At 34.7% G+C, this 17,157-nt stretch overlaps 1 protein-coding gene across 1 annotated transcript in view; it reads right to left on the bottom strand.

Moving 5' to 3' along the window:
• The window catches only part of LOC150099771 (uncharacterized), a 392,852-nt gene that overhangs the window by 39,674 nt on the left and 336,021 nt on the right, over positions 1–17,157 (bottom strand). The window contains exon 13 of the mRNA XM_090403489.1: positions 9,498–9,587. Within this exon, the coding sequence (XP_090259615.1) occupies positions 9,498–9,587 (90 nt within the window). The remainder of the gene's footprint in view (positions 1–9,497; positions 9,588–17,157) is intronic.

Below are 17,157 nucleotides of genomic sequence, written 5' to 3'. Positions count from 1 at the left end.
ATGCTTTATTGTCAGTTTGTGTATATATGACTGGCAGGATATTCTAGATTGTGAATTAGCTTTAAAGGAAGACAATTAGAACTAAGTTTGAATTAGGAAGAATTGAAAATAACAAAGAACTTTAATGCAATTGTATATATATGTTAATTTGAATCAAACGTGTAAATAATGCTTTTTGATTTAATTAAATGGTTTGTGAATGACACATTGGACTGATTCTGTCAATGCACTATCATAACAACTTCGAACCTGCATAAGATAAAGTATAATCAAGCCATGACTAATTAAAGGTAAAGATTAACATAAGCAGAGAATGCTAACAATATCTGCTTTGTCTTTAGTTTAAAATCTTATAATCTCACACTTAATACATAGTCAAACTGGTGCAGTTGTAAAACAAATAAATTTGTTATACCAGAGAGTGTGAGAACATAAGATCTAGTAGAAATAAGTGGCAGCAGTTGATAGTTAAAGCAGTCGACCATTTACGACATCTCACAAAGTTTTAAGTAAAGAACAACAAAGACAAAGCGAAATACCTAACAAAATTTTAGAAATACCTAACAAAAATTAAGAAAATATAACAGTCTGTTACGTGTTCAGACGTATATCCCTCCAGACTGTCCCATTTGGTGTACATAGCAAATGCCATACGAGCAATGATTTTTGTATATGCTTAGTTCTTTTATGGGAGGATGAGAAGCAAGGATGAATATTCCAGGTGTGCAGTGCTCATACACTGAATAGCATTATCACTAATCTTATATTTTTGCCTTTATTCTCATTAAAGACTCCCCTAATTGTTTCCAGACATGTGATTGCTAAAAGTAAACATAATATACTAATACTTCATGAAGAGGACACTTTGATGCATAAACATTGCATCACATTCATGTTAATAGCCTGGGTATGCGTTCAAAATATATACACCTTTGAGTCTTTTGAAAAGATGGTGCAGAGGGTCAAATTCTTAGCGTTCGAGTAGTTTTAAACCGCTCAGAAGGTGAGGCACAGTGAGCTCTGAGACAACAGCACCTAGAGGCTGTGATTGGTTACTGAGTCAACCAATCCGATTGAACATTGTCATTTGTCATGAGTTGCTATTTTTGTTTTCTGAGTTTCATCTGTAAACTGAAAAGATCAATTTTTTTTCTTCATGAGATACTTTGAGGGGGGATGTCAAGAAATGGTAATTTTCTGTGATCTTCCAGTTCAAGAGTGAATTTTATGCTTGGGTGAAAGCTATTCAGTTTTAATCTTTATAAATTGAGTTAAGTCATCTGTTGTTCCTGATCAAACAATGAAAATCTCATCAATATAGTGCAACCATATTTTTATGATAATTTTCAATATTTTGAAAATTTCCATAAATCAATTTACTAGAGCTGCTGACAGGGGAACCCATGGCAAGTCCTGTTTGTTCTCAATATTTAAATAGCCTAACTATGCCTGGCAGAAAGCGTTTTGGAAAATCCACTGTGTCATCCTCAGGGACATTGGTAAACAGACTGACAACATCTAAACCAGGTAGGACATCTGAAGAATCTATATTAAAATCCTTTATCCTTTCAATAAAATGTAAGCTATTCTTCACATATGATTCCATCTTTCCTATGTGTAGAACTACCAGGCTTGACAAATACTTTGCTAAGTTTGAGGTTGGAGAATCACTCCCATCTGTATATAGAACATAATGGAATATCTTGTTTGTGGATTTTTGGTGCTCCATAAATTCTTGGAATTGGGTAAAAGGATGTTTCAATGTTAGATTTTTTTAAAAAATTCTCCTGGGCAATTGAATAACTTTTTAATTAAGTCATTAATTTTATTATGTCATTTTATTTTAAGGGTCAAAACTGGATAACTGAGAGGAGACCTCCACATAGCCTTTAAAGGAATGTGGAGAACCAACCAGGGCTTCTGATGTAATGACCAACCCTCAACTTTTCGTGGTGCACCCTGTTAGGTATCTACCTCGATACTGAATAAACGAGAATGGGTTGCCAATTTGGGATTTAGCTGACCAAATTGTATTCTTATTGGCTTAAACCACAATATAAAACAATGGAACAACATGACAGAATTTCATGCCACCTGGGGCATTGCCCAGTTAAACAAGGGCCCCCATTGTATTTTACCAGGAAACCAGGGTGAACAGAAAAAAGTCAGTTACTGGAACAAATCCTGAAACACACCCCAACTCAACATCTACAGAGTTCAAGATTGGTACTATCAACAAGAAGCCTGAATGGCAAAGAAATGGAATTAGCTGAGGAACTGGATAAGTACCAGATCTACATAATAGGGATGACTGAAACAAAAAGACAAAAACTGGTGAGATCTTTCTGAGCAATAAATACAAAATGTTATATTCAGGTAATGACAATCGAGGAAAAGAAGGAGTAGCCATAGTATTCAACACTAAATATGAGGATAATCTTCTTGAATGGCAGGCAATATCAAGTAGAGTGATGTGAGCAAATATCAGAATGGGGAACTGGACAATGAGATTTATTTGTGGCAATGGTCCTGTAGAAGGTTCTATAGAAGTGGAAAAAGTTTTGAATCTTTAGAGAAAGCAACTGACACGATGGAAAAGTTGGTCCTTGTTGGGGATCTAAATAGCAGAGTAGGAAATGATTGTCAGATATACAAAAATGTTTTGGGAAAATTTGGCGAAAAGAGCAAAGCTAATAATAATGGCAAATACCTGGTGGATTTCTGCTCAGGACATGGACTGGTTATTACTAACACCATGTTCCAACATAAAAATGTGCACAAACTCACATGGAGAGAAGAGGCAAGGAATAAGAAAAGTCTCATTGACTATGTTATTGTTCATAGTGATGTTTTCTCACTGGTGCAGGACACGAGAGCAGTGGTTCCCAATCTTTTTCCACTTGTGTACCCCTTTTAAACCCATTTCTATAAATTGTACCCCTTGTTTTTGAAATTGCTGTTTTTAAATACTGACACTTTTCTTCAGTGATATCTTAATGTAATGTATTTTGTTTACTTTACTTGTTTTCCGGCATTAATGATTATTTTTTGTGTATCCCTGAAAGGCCCAGCACATACCCCTGGGGGTATGCGTGCCACCAGTTGGGAACTGATGCACTAGGTTGTACCAAGGATTTGAAATTGAAAGTGATCACTATTTAATCTGGAGCGGGATAAAATTGAATTTCGTATTGAAAAGAGGAACATGTAAGAAAGTTTTAAAGCGAATTAAAGTTCAGCAGCTCTCAGATGTGAACTGTAGACTGAAATACACAAACATTATTTAAGGAAAAATGAAAGAGTTTGAGAACAGGAACCAATCTGTGGAGATTCAGTGGAAAGCCGTGAAGAAAACATTGGTTGATTCAGCCAGAGATGTATGTGGTGAGGTTGTCAGCAAGGATAGAAAAATTCAGAACTCCATGGTGAACACAGGAAGTTAATGAGGCAGTGAAGGAAAAGAAGAAAGCATATCAAAAGTTCCTCACAAATAAATCAGCTTGTGCTCTTAGAGAATACAGAGACAAATGTAAGAAAGCTAAACACTGTGTAAAACTAGCTAAACAAAAGTCATAGGAAGACTTTGTTAAGAACATAGAAAATAAATATCAAGAAGGTGGCAAGATATTCTGCAAGCTGTTGAAAAAGCTCAGAAATGGAGGAAAGAGTGCTGTAAAAGGAATTAGAGATGATAAAGGTGACATGAAAATTGGAGAAAAAGATATCTTTGGTGTATGGAGTAATTACTTCGAAAAACTGTTAAACGAAACAATCAGTGACAGTACAGTAGTAAAAAAACACTCAACAGGTATGCAATCCATACTAGAAAAAGCCATCACAAGCAGGAAATGTGGAAAGGCAGCAGGAGTAGATGAGAACTCTACTCATCTATTATATATGGGTACTATGAGAACTCTACTCCAGATGACTGGAATAGAGTTCTCATAGTACCCATATATAAAAAGAGAATAAAACTGAACGTGAGAATTACAGAGGTATTTCCCTACCGAGTGTTCTTGGTCTAGTATGATTTATCCAAGTATACTTGAGAAGTATTGTGAAAGGGAAGCTTGGTGAAGAACAAGCTGGATTCAGGCCAAATAGAGGCTGTCAGGATCAGATTTTCACTTTAAGACAAATAGTTGAGAAATCATGGGAATATAACAAAGATCTGTATTTAAGTTTTATAAATCTGGAAAAGGCATATGACATGGTGCCAAGAGAAAAGCAATTCAAAACACTACAGTCGGCATGGTGTCAATGGGGCATTATATCACGCAATACTTAATCTTTATTTGAGTTGTAAGTCAGCAAGTTAGAATTGAAGGATGTACAGGAAGATGGTTTAATGTTAAATCTGGTGTCTGACAAGGTTGTACTTTATCTATATCATTATCTTAGTGAGCTATAATGTACTTAATTTGTTTACTAACATCTTTCATAAACTTTTTATTTTATTTTTTATAAAGACAAGCCTTATAAACTGATGGAGTTATACAGGCTTTTCAAGACTTTCATGCCCACTGCAGGATTCAAACCCACAGCCTATTGGTTGGAGAGTAGGTATGCTATCCACTCGGCCAGCCAGGCCACTTTTTTACATTACTACAAGGTAAATTCTCTAAAAAAATATTATCTTTTCTCAAAGAGTGTATAACATGTGGATATTTTAAGTACAATCATTCTACATGCCAATGTAACTCAAGATTTAGCCATGGACAATTCCCTCCTTCTGGTATTAGTAAACTTTTATTGTATTATATGGACACATTTAGGAAGGGAATCTTAGTAGAATATCCTCTCCTGGTCCTTTGTAAATGTAGAAATCCAACTGTGATCATTTTGGTGGAATAATTTAAGATAACTAGGTATTGAGAATATGTGATATTAAACAGTATATTTATAGATTATACTTGTACCAAAAATAAACTAATTACAAAGAAATTTTTCTTGCTTTTTGTTCAGCAAAATCTTCCCAAATTTTTGAAAATTTTAAATTTCTTGCTTCATCATATAGTGGGGCCCTGCCTTGGCTCAATCAGCTTTAGGCAGGCCCTGTCTTTTCAACCCTAAGATATGAAAAAGCTATGTTGATGATATTTCTTAATTATCGATAGAGCCAATAATCACTTTTTCTTAAAAAATTTTCTATATCACCTGAACAACAGAACATTAAGTTCATTTGTGAACTATAGTTTGCTTCCTTTCTTTAATTTAAAACTAACTAAAGCGCCTGGAAAATTAAATTTCCATGCCTTTTTTTTACAAACCCCCAAAATTAGTCATTATCTCAACACTAGGAATGAGAATGCAATGTCGTATAAATAATGAGGAGGAGTTAGTCAAAAAACTTTAATTTCTAACAAATACCTTTCTACAAAATAGCTATAATAATAGTAACATTTCTAGAATCCTTGCCAGTGAATGGACTCAACACACCTTGCTGGTAACCTAAATCAACTTAAATGATCTCTTCTGTGCTGAGTTAATGATTTTTCAGGAGCTCTTAGGAGTATCATCCTTCATCACAATTTCTTGTCAAGTGTAATATACATTTTATGTAATGTGTAACTGAAGAGAAAGATTAGGTGGATAGAATCCTATAACAAAATCTCTTTTGTTATACATTTTTTTTTACAGAATGTAAAGAAGACTATACTTGTAATATGTTTGTGTTAAAAAAAAAAAAAAAGAATGGGTGTTAGATTTCTTCTAAGAAGAGAAATCTTGCTTACAGATTTGTACAGTCTGGAGAACAAAAAATAGGTTTGCAGGCATAACTATTCCAGAAGTTTTGTTGATTTGGGTAGTGCAAGGTTTGTCAAAATCAGAGGGGGGGGGGGAGGAGGCAATGAAATAAGATCCAAAAACCAGTGTATTTCCAGTCAAATGCAGAAAGAAGGATTCTATAGTAAGTATTAGTTGCAAAGTATCCTGTTTGGTCACCATGTATATTATACTTGACAAGAAATTATATTCTTGTTTTAATCCTATACATTAAACATGAAGTAACTTTATGACTAGTCTACTTGTACACAAACACTGATTACTTCACATATGTATTGCATGTCTCAGTATTGCATAATGCAAAAACATTATAGCAAGAATCACTAGCCAGACCAGTTTAGACCTTATTGATGTCTCCTCAGTGGGAGCCAGACCCAAGAAGATACCAAGGCTAATTCAAAGTCAAAGTGCATAACTTTACACTTACTAACATTGAATTAAACCATTATCATGTGTTCGCAGTTCTATTCAAATCATTCTGAAAGTGCTGCATATCAACAGCATCAAAACTGGTCTGCTTAGTGACTTCTCATAATATTTCTGCATTATGAGATTACTAAGCAAATGATGTAAAGTCACCATCTCTGCATACAAAATAAATAGTGTTAATAGAAGATGTGCACTAGACATATTAAAATAACTTTCATAGCTTACACATGTAACAAAAATTATATAAAAATTCTACATAATTTTTATTACATGTGTAAGCCATGAAAGTTATTTAAATACTTCTGTATGCATGTAGATTAATTGTGAGGTTACTTCATGCTTATGCTTGCATATAAGATTAAAACAAGGATATAATTTCTTGTCAAGTGTAACATACATTTTATGTAATGTGCAACTGAAGAGAAAGATAATGAAATGGTAGAAATAAGAGCTTACTTAACCGACCTTTGTGCCAAACCTGATCAAAGTCTTAGATACATCAAAAGCTACTAGTTTTTCTAAATATTTGCAGGGCATTTTTCAAAGACAGCTGATATCAAAACAAGGTCTAGTTTTAAAACTTATCTTTTTTTAAAAGAAAATCCTACAGTATTTTTAATGTCTGATCTTGAGTGGTATATGAAAGGATACAGGATGATGGGCAAGAATTTTGTTATTCTCTATGTTGATTTCTTGTAATCTATCAAATGAATTAACCATAGGCCTTTATGGACAATCAATCTAATTTATGATATTTAGATAGGAGAAGGATGTACCTCAACTGTTTGTTATATTTCATGTTCATTCCTTGGAAGTTGATGCCATTATAACTAAAGCAGCTTTCAACATTCCTTCAAGTTCAACTCCAAATTCACAGAACAAATTTTTCTTCCTCTTCACTTATCCCTTCTCTTTTGGAACAGTATTTCCTTTAACGTATTTCCAAAAGAATACAATCTATAGGCCTTAAAATTTAAGATTAATGAACTTGTTTCTTTATCTTCACCTTTTTGCCCATTCATTGTGCTAATGTATCATGGGTTGAACAACTTGTGAATAAAAGCCATTTTGTCTCCAAATGGTGGTGAGAGTGGTTATGAAGTCTTGATGTGGGAGATGGCTAAGCATCTGGTATATTTTGAGTTAATATGGGTTATGTATAGGAATAGGAAATGATTATGACATTTAGGAAGTTACTTGAGCAGTAGCTGGACTTCAGAAACATGAGATGATTATCAGCAGTGCTTAGAAAATGGTCAAAGGGTGTTTGAGAGAAGCAGTATTAGACTGAACCTAGAGTCAGGAGGATAAATGAGGTGGCAGTTAAATGGATGAGTAGCGATCATTAAGCAGGAGTTTTTAACAAAAAAAATGTACAAGTAACTTAAAGATAAATGTGATCAGTGACCTCATAAACAGTACAAAGCACAGAAGGGGAAACAAGCATGGTAATGAAGGCAAAATGAGATTATGAGAGAGAATTATCTAAGGAGACCAATGAAATAAAAGGAAGAATGATTATGCATAATATAGATTATGGATAGCTTTAATGAATGAAGTTGGTAAGAAGATGACAGCAAGAGAAGAAATTGCTGACTCATTGGGTAAACAGTTTCTGTGGGTGTATCATACACTTCAAGAAACCATGTGAGAACAGAGGTAGAAGAACGGGATATTACAAAATCTCAAAGTGAATACAGCTATGGGATTAGATGGGATATTAGCCTGTGTATAATGAGAATGTACAAAAGGATTGTCAGTACATTTGATCATTATACACAGGCTAAATTCTTTGGCGGAGTCCCAAAGGAGGCTTCAAAAACAAGGTAGCAAATTATAGACCAGTCAGTTCAAGGTACTTGAATAGTTGGTCAAGATCAGAATTCAGGAATGGGCAGAGATAAGAAAAAGATACTCTATTGAGTAGGGAAGCAATTATAAAGGAGAGGTATTGTGTTAAAGTAATTTATTTGTTTTATATTAATAGTGACAGGTGAACAGATAAAGAAAATGGATAAACTATTATAATGCTTGACTCAGTGAATACATCTGACAGAAATCTATTGCAAAAATTTGAGCAAACAAGGATAGATATAAAGTTAGTGAGAGAATATGAGGATGGCTGATAGATATCAGAGTATATGTACCACATTGGTAACATACCATAGGGCTCCATTAAACACAGCTTTTTAATTTGTATATTTTTGTATGTTTTCTGGTGATACTAAATTAGAGGAAGAACAACAGTAAATAAAAGGTCATGTTGAGATCCTGCAGGATGATTTAAATAGAACTGGCATTGTGGATAAAGGATGATGACTGTTAGTTTAATATGGCAAAGCATAAGGTTATTTATGCACTTTGGGCTGCATAGATTACTATGTACCAGAATGAGAGAAGCAAATACAAAGAACATGATGAAGCTAAGGATTTGGAGAAATGGTGAACAGCAAATTCGGGGGGGGCATACAAGTGGACAAAACAGAACCAAATAGAATTTTTTTCCTCTCTCAGATTTGGTTGCCTGAATTTCTTAGGGATAATGAAGTGCTGGAGAATTTAGAGAGGTGGGCCAAGATAGTGATTGGTACAGAATCCCCATGATGTTTGATTTACAAAATTTTGATTTACTTATAAAATCTGGTTGGAAGCAGAAAAGAGAAAGGTGGGTGATTATTGTTATGTGGCACATCGAGGGAGGGCACCTACTCTACAACTCTGTCTCCACAACTCAATCCACCAGATACAGTGAACCGCATCATCTACACCAACGGCATCTACCACCACCAACGCTAGTATTTTCACAGACAATCACAAACATCCATGCCCACGGCGGGATTCAAACCCACAGCCTTTTGGCTGGAGAGCGGATATGCTAACCACTCGGCCAATTAGGCCGGCAGAAATGTATGTTACAAAGGAGGTTTTATAAGACAGATGCCAAAGAAATTTTTCAATACCTATCAGGATGGAAAACAAACAAGGAGTTGCCTTGAAAGTTTACTGAGGTCAGGTGTGGTTAGCAGAGATACGAGGACTAGATTCTTTGCTTGCAGAGTACTGAACAAGTAGAATGGGATGCCTAAGATAGTTGGTTGAGAGTGCACTGTCTGTGAATGAGTTTAAAGACTGTGTGAATAATGCTACCGGCTGCATGTTTGTGGAATGTGGAGTCTTAGGACTCCACATTCTACAAACATGCCTAGATAATGAAGATGATAATAATAATAAAATAGTATAATAAGAATTAAATTTAAGTCAAAGTTAGAAATAAAACTTACTTGGAAAATATAGGGAACAGCATTTTTTCTGTTACTTCTGGTCGTATATTTCCAACCCATAAAGATGTCACACCTTCTGGATTGCGGGGACTAAGAATTTAATAAGGAGTATTAGCAACACTCTTGTTATGACAATGATTTGAGTAAGAAGTATCTATAAATGTATATGCATACGTTAGTATCCACAAGAATTAACATAGCTAGGAAGGTGATATAAAATATTTTCGGTACACTGCAAAGAGATTTAATCTGTCAATTTAAATTATGAATTAACAGTATCATTTAATTGTAAATTATAACTAAGCAATATTCCAATCGTTTAATTAAATTTTAAAAAAATTAATTAATTTTTTTTTTTTACCTAGAATATCTCCTAAAGTTTGGAATGATGACTTGTTGCCTCTTGATAATTTAACCACTGCATTGACCTTGACATCTTTATCAAGTCAATAAATACATAGATGCAAAGTATCCATTGAAATTGAAATAACCTTTCAGTTTCTTTGAGGCATGTTATCCATGCTATTTCAGTAATATCAGATATATTACTGAAATAGCATGGATAACAAGCAAAAATATTTCCTATATGGGCATTTTATGATTTTAACTAGAGGATTTGTAACAAACAAGTAATGGAAATGTAACTTTTTTTTTTCCCTTCAATATTCTGCCTGTAATATAGTTAGCATCTTTACTAGAGGTGAGGAGGTTAATTTAGTTCTCTTAAAAGAACAACATGAGCCTCCATAGCGCAATCAGTATAGATGAAGCCCTTTGGTCAGAAAGACCTGGGTTCGATTCTCATCAGTGATGTGAGGAATCTTTATTTGGTCTCTTTCGACGAAAGGTGAGTTAGCCAGTCTTGTACAGAGGTAGGAGTTTTTTTCACCCAGAAACTTCAGTTTTTCGTACCCTAGAACAGGTAAACTGGCCCCACGAACATGCACATCTACAGACATAGGGCTAACCATTTTATCCTTGAGTACGGTTACAGTTACAAGAATACACACCTCAACATCGTAAAAGGTAGAAGAGGGGAGGATTAAGAAAGAACAGCAGTACTAATGTTCAGGTAGTGTACCCACTCTGCCACCTGTAGGTTCGAATCCTGCCTCAGGCATGGATGCCTGTGAATTCCTTTAGACTGGAGATGAATTTCACCAGTTTGAGACTACCACCATTTACTGAAGGATGAAGTGCTTGAAAAAAGTTCTTTGTTTTTTTGGAGCAGGTTTTGGATTATGTAAAAAATATTAAAAAAACACCATGCATAGTACAGAGGTTTACAACTTGTGGGTATAATTAAAGAGTTCAGATTGTAAAGTTAAAACTCGATTTTGAGTCATTACTAGGTTTTTGCAGGCTGTTTGAATTATTTCCCCTAAGTATTGCTTTCTCTGTACATGCATAGATATCAAGTGTTTTGGTGGAAGTAAATTTCTTTTTCAGCTTAATGCAGTTAGGAATAAGATGTGTATACTCCAGATGATGACCTTTATGTGAAGGTTGAAATGGAGAATGATTATTTTGGTTTATATTAAACCAAAGGTTTTTCTCTAACACATTAGTTCTTTCCATAATTTTTGCAATGAATTCTGATCACTCTGTAACCATGAAGGAAAGGATTCTCATAATCTATGGAGATATGACTCTCAAGCAATGCAAGTACAGTACAGTACACAAATATCATTCCGCTTCGGCGCTGATAGGTGAAGGTATAGACAACCCAAATTATCACTTAGCCAAGAAATTAGCTTCAACACTCAAGGAGTTGGTAAGTCATTCCCCCTCCTATATAAAGAACACACAACACTTCATAAACAAAATTAAAAACATAACACTTAGAAAAGATGATTTATTAGTCAGTTTTGAAGTTTCTGCCCTTTTTTTCACAAATGTCCCAATCCTTCTCTTACAGAACAAATTTCTGCCCGACATTACAGCTCTCTTTGCCCATGTATTATGTTCCAGTTACTTCATATGGCAAAATAATTTTTACCTACAAAAAGAAAGTAAGGCCATGGGCTCACCACCATTCCCACCAATTGCTAACTTTTATATGGAAGCTTTTGAGCAACACACTCTAGATTCCTCTACTTTAAAACTACAGTTTGGCTTAGATACATTGACGATGTTTTCATTATCTGGCCACACGGCCACCAAATGTTAACACGTTTGCTGCCACGCTCCTCGCGCATAGATTGTTCCCGCATGCCAAGCACTTTCCCCGTCTTTGAGGTCACTACAAGTCATAGCCGGCTTATCAGACAGAATTTTGTTTCATACGCCAACTACGAGTACTCTTGTATCACCCCCACCTATATATTACATGCGCTGACAACTGTGTTTATTGCGTCTGGTCTCTAAAAACTTTCAGTTTCGCCATGACCAGTAAAAGGAAACTTACTGATAAAGAATTAGAAGCTTATGCTAATATGAGCAATGATGAATTTAATGAATTCATCATCGCAAATGGAAGGATAAGAGGGAAGTTCTTTCCATTTCAAATATGCACAAATTTGAAATGGTTGAAGCGAAAAATCAGAATGGTAAAATTCAATTAAAACCAAATATCGTTAGGGACAATAATTTGGGTATGTCAGGCATCGATCTTTCTGATCAAATGCTTTCTTACTATTCCGCATAAATTTTATAATATAATTACTGGAAACGCAATGACTGCATTAAAATTTAGAGATCAATTTATCTCAGTTTTTGTTGGAATGGATGAGCTTACAGCATCACAGAATATCAGCAGGATTCGGGATCTTCATTATTTGGAAATTTTACCACCTACAGAAAAAAAGAATCACCCGAAAAAGCCATGCCGAGTATGTACACGAAACAAACAACGATGCAAAATACGTTATTATTGTCCTGTTTGCCAGGAAAAACTGTAAATTTTTGGGGTTTCTATATTTTATTTAATACTTGCTATTGTTCTAATGTTACTGCACCTTTGTAATATATCTATACTGTTTTCTACTCCTCTGTAAAATATCTATGTTTCCTTTTATCTGTCTATCGATTTCTTTAGACTTGTCTTCCATATTTTCATTCGTTAACTTTATTATACTTTATCCTTATCCGTTACCTTTCTATATAGTCCGTTAATCCTAATTCCTTTTCTCTACTTTCAGTATATTAAACTTATACTTGAGATTTCTAGAAATTTATTTGATTATTCCAGACTGTGCCACTAAAAATCTCTAATTGGCATAAGAATTTGTTTATACCTCCAGTAAAGCACCTCTATACAGTTAATTACAGTCGTGGCTAACTCCCAACTTAAAATTCGTATCAAGGTTTAATTCCTTTCCCGCTTACAGGATCGGATTTTATTTGAGAACAGTGCAGTTGCTAAAAAGATCAGACGGCACTTCTTATAAATAAAACAAACATATTTATTCACACTAAGACAATAATACAATGTATACACTTAAATGATGTTACTATCATTTCCTCTCAAAGCTAAGCATCAAATTTAAAACATCACATAGGACAACTCTTAGGCATGTTATAAACACCAAAGACGTAAATCATCAAACAATTAATTCTATATAACAAATAACTATCAGCCCATTTACAATCTAGGAATTATCATGCTTTGACTAATAAAATCTCTAATTCTGACTTTCACAAAACAAATGTAACACTCACTTAGCAACCAACTTCTCACACCATTACAATTCTAATTTCTATAATTTTCTCATCAATTCTTTTAAATCATTTAAACACAATACAACGTAGGCTTAAACTTTCATTAATATCTTTTCAATTATTCTAAAAGCAGATTCACTTCATGCGAGTTAGTTTTCAATCTATTACATCTTTCAGTTCTAAGAATTCAGTCTATCCAAAACAGTCCTTCACATCATAAACAAGAGAAAGTTTTTCAACAAAAAAATTCAACTTACATTAATTCTTTCATAGGCACAATTGCACTTAGTCGTATCTTCTCTTCGGGCTTATTCTGGATCCCCCTCTATTGTTATGGATTGCTCTATCGCTTCAAACACGTCATGGAATCCGTGTTCTCCTCTGGAATTTCTCGTGGGGCTGGAGCTCGATCTTTTGCCGTTGTAGGTGCTAGGACGTACGGTCTGATGGTTAAAGCCTTGTCATCCGAGTCCTGAGCCGCTACTTGCTCTATAAGGATTCGCCTCCAGTTACCCTCCACGAATTCATCTGGGATTCCATGGATCAACCTCCCCCTCTTCTTCTGGCGTCATGTCTCCCGATGCACGATAGTCGATCCCTGTCAGCCCATTGCTGACTTTTTTATTTCACCTCTTGTAGAACCCTGCGCAAAGTTTTCCGACCCCAGATATTTCCGCGCAAACTTTAAATTAAGGTCTGAGATCCCCGTACCCATCACGTGCTAACTCCTTTCCTTCTAGAAAGTTCTGACTTCTATTTCCCTGAAGTGTAGTTTAATACCTTTTTCAGTATAGCGTAACAGCTTCTGATGTATACCCCCCCCCCCACTATCGACCTTGACGGCGATGTCAGACTGCTTTGGTTACAATGGGTTTCCATTCTACCCTATACCAAGTGATACATCAAATAGCATGTTTAATTCCTTGGGGTTTCTACAGATGGGCATTTTGTATTACTTATGTAGGTAATTCTAACATACTTCTGCTCTCTAAGGGATTTTCTGTTGAAATACACACTCATATATCTTCTATCTACAGTATCATGTAAATTTTTCTGGGCTAATTTTTATATGGGCTGATATTATTATTTACATCTATTATATACAAGTTTACAATTCTTTGAATTTCGGATGTGACTCCTGTAAAATCGATGCAATTAAACATTGTAAGAATTATGACACTGCATCGAATTTTACAAAACCACCATTGTGCGTGGAAAATTGTTTTAAAGTGTATCATTCGTAATTTGAATAAATTGGTTTTTATTTTATTATTTTTATTGATTTACAAATTACGGGTTAACTCATGTTTGGCATAGGGGTTGGTAATCGACATACGAGTATATTCGTAGTTGGCTTCTGAGGCACATATAATATACTATATTTTAGCTGAAATTATTTCCCTTCTACCAAGTCCCCAAAAGTGCTCTCCGCTTTATTCACAAGCAAAGGGTCCAAATTAAGGTACTTATACTAAGGGTTAACTCGTGCTTGGTATAGGAGGTCGGTAATCGACATAAGAGTATATTCGAAGTTGGCTTGTGAGGCTCATATACCAACTACGAGTATACTTGTAGTTGGCAGCGAACGTGTTAAACACCTTCCTCAGCCACCTGAACAAACAACAAGAGCGTATACAATTTACTATCGAAATTGAAAATCAGAACTCGCTTCCTTTCCTGGACACACTGGTCACACATCTTCCCTCAGGCAGTCTATCCTTCACTGTCTACCACAAGCCTATGCATGCCAGCCAATATATACATGCTAACTCATATCACTACCTTTCGCAGAAACTTGGGGTCATTAACACCCTCAAAAACAGAGCTATAACAATTTTCTCTAATGAACAAGCTCTTAAACAAGAATTACAAATTATTAGCAACATATTTATAAATAATGGCTATAGCAAAAATACTATCAATAAAGTTCATAAAACTTTATCAAAAAATACATGTAATATAGATTACAATAAAACCATAGCTATCCCATACATTAAAGAGTTATCAGAAAAAATAAATAGAATTCTACACCATTATAATCTGAATGCCACTTTTAAACCACCTATAAAATTAAAAAACATATTCAAATTCTCTACTCCCCACTGGCTCACCCTGGAGTTTGTTGTATCTATTGCACCTATAACTTACCTTATATTGGGGAAACTGGACATATAATCCCTATCTGTAAAAAAGAACACATTAAGTTTAACAATTTGGGTGAAGTAGGCCTATCAGATCATGCCCTTAATACCCTACACCAAATTGATTGGAAAAGTACCTGTTCTTTACATCGTACAAAAATCTGGTATGAATGTAAATTTAAAGAAGCCTATGAAATTTTGATCCTAATCTTAACAATAATGGTGGCATAAAAATTCCAAGAATTTGGATGGCACACATTCGACCCACTTAGTTTTTCAAGTCCTTACTTTAGGACTCTAAACAATTATTTCAGCTTTTATTGGCCACCATCCATACTGTTTGGTTTAATTTATATGTATACTTATATGAGTAACTCTGTTAACATGTTACTCTCTAGCTAAATTTATTTTTGTAACCAAATAGATAATAATATTAACAGGAGTCTATCATTGATGTAGTAAGGGTTTTTCCACCAGAGGTCAGACCAGTAGTTTTAATGGTTGATCAAATCAATGTAACTTTAGCATACCGTGTAGATTGTCGTGCAGCTTGTTTCTTTATATATATATGTGTGTGTATACTCCAGATAATGACCTTAATGTGAAGGTCGAAACGTCGAGTGATATTTTGGTTTATATTAAACTGAAGTTTTCCTCTAACAAGGTAGTTGTTTTCATAATTTTTGAAATGAATTCTGATCACGATTTAACCATGAAGGAAAAGCTCTACTTGTTCTATAGGTTCAGGATAAAGCTGTTTTTAATGTTCCTGCCAATTTTCATAGTATATCTTTTTATTGTTAACCACTTAAGGATCAAGCTAGATAACTGGGTGACTACCACATTAGCTTTTTAAGTAATGTGGAGAACCACCCAGGGCTCCTGATCTAATATCCAATCCTCACCTTCATGTGGTACCACTTGGGTAATGAAGGTACATGGATGAACTGACAATTCTGGGATTTAGTAAACCGAGCTGTATGCTTATAGATTTAAATCAAAACAAATGATGGTGTAACATAATGGTATTTCACTATATTTATTGCTTTCCAAATCTGCTCCAACTTGTTTGATTATTTTCTCCAAAGAACTTGCTTTTCTGCAGTACTTCAACATCCAGAACTCAAACTGACTGTCCTTTTCCAATTCCAATGATTATAACTAGAAAAAATGCCAGGATATCGGTTAACAATGGACTAATACAAATTATCCATCCACTCCTCAGACCATCAGATAATTCTTATCATCATGCTAACTTCCTTCATCTGTTCTTAATCCTCTCTAACCAAATACTGTAATGTCAGCTCTCTTCTTAATACCTGAGACATAACCTCAACCACATTTCCATTACTACAGAACATCCTTCACCCAGACAGTTTGTCCAATGTCCTGTGACATTACAATGGTCCCAAAGTGGATAACTTCCAGAACTTTACATTCTTTCACTGGTCTGATTATTGTTTCTGTTCTATCAATTTAAATACATGCTATGAATAAATAAGAGAAACTGGAAAGGTGCCTTTCATCCTCCATTCCACCCAAACGATTTGATCTTTATTCAAGCCTTGCACCAATGCTATTCAAGGGGGAAAAAAAGTATCATATCAAAACCATATGATATGACATATGGTTTGAGACTATAAAACCAGCATTATAATCAAGTCTGAACTGCAGTTTCCAATATTTGCAAAAGAAAACATGAATGAATCCATACCTAACTTTACAACTTGGAAAACTTGCTTCCTACTCAAATGGCAGTCAAGCCTTACAGTCTCATAGCAGTATAATAAATTTAGTTTAATCCTTTATCCAAGTGTGAGCAAACAAAGTTTGCACCTGAAAGTATCTTCAGGGCTGGG

This window comes from Typopeltis vanoorti, chromosome 14 (assembly GCF_054136105.1).
Source record: "Typopeltis vanoorti isolate ZY-2024b chromosome 14, IOZ_Tvanoo_1.0, whole genome shotgun sequence".
NCBI classification, from domain to species: domain Eukaryota; kingdom Metazoa; phylum Arthropoda; class Arachnida; order Uropygi; family Thelyphonidae; genus Typopeltis; species Typopeltis vanoorti.
Note: the sequence above shows the minus strand (reverse complement) of the source record. Positions and strands in the feature narration are given on the sequence as shown.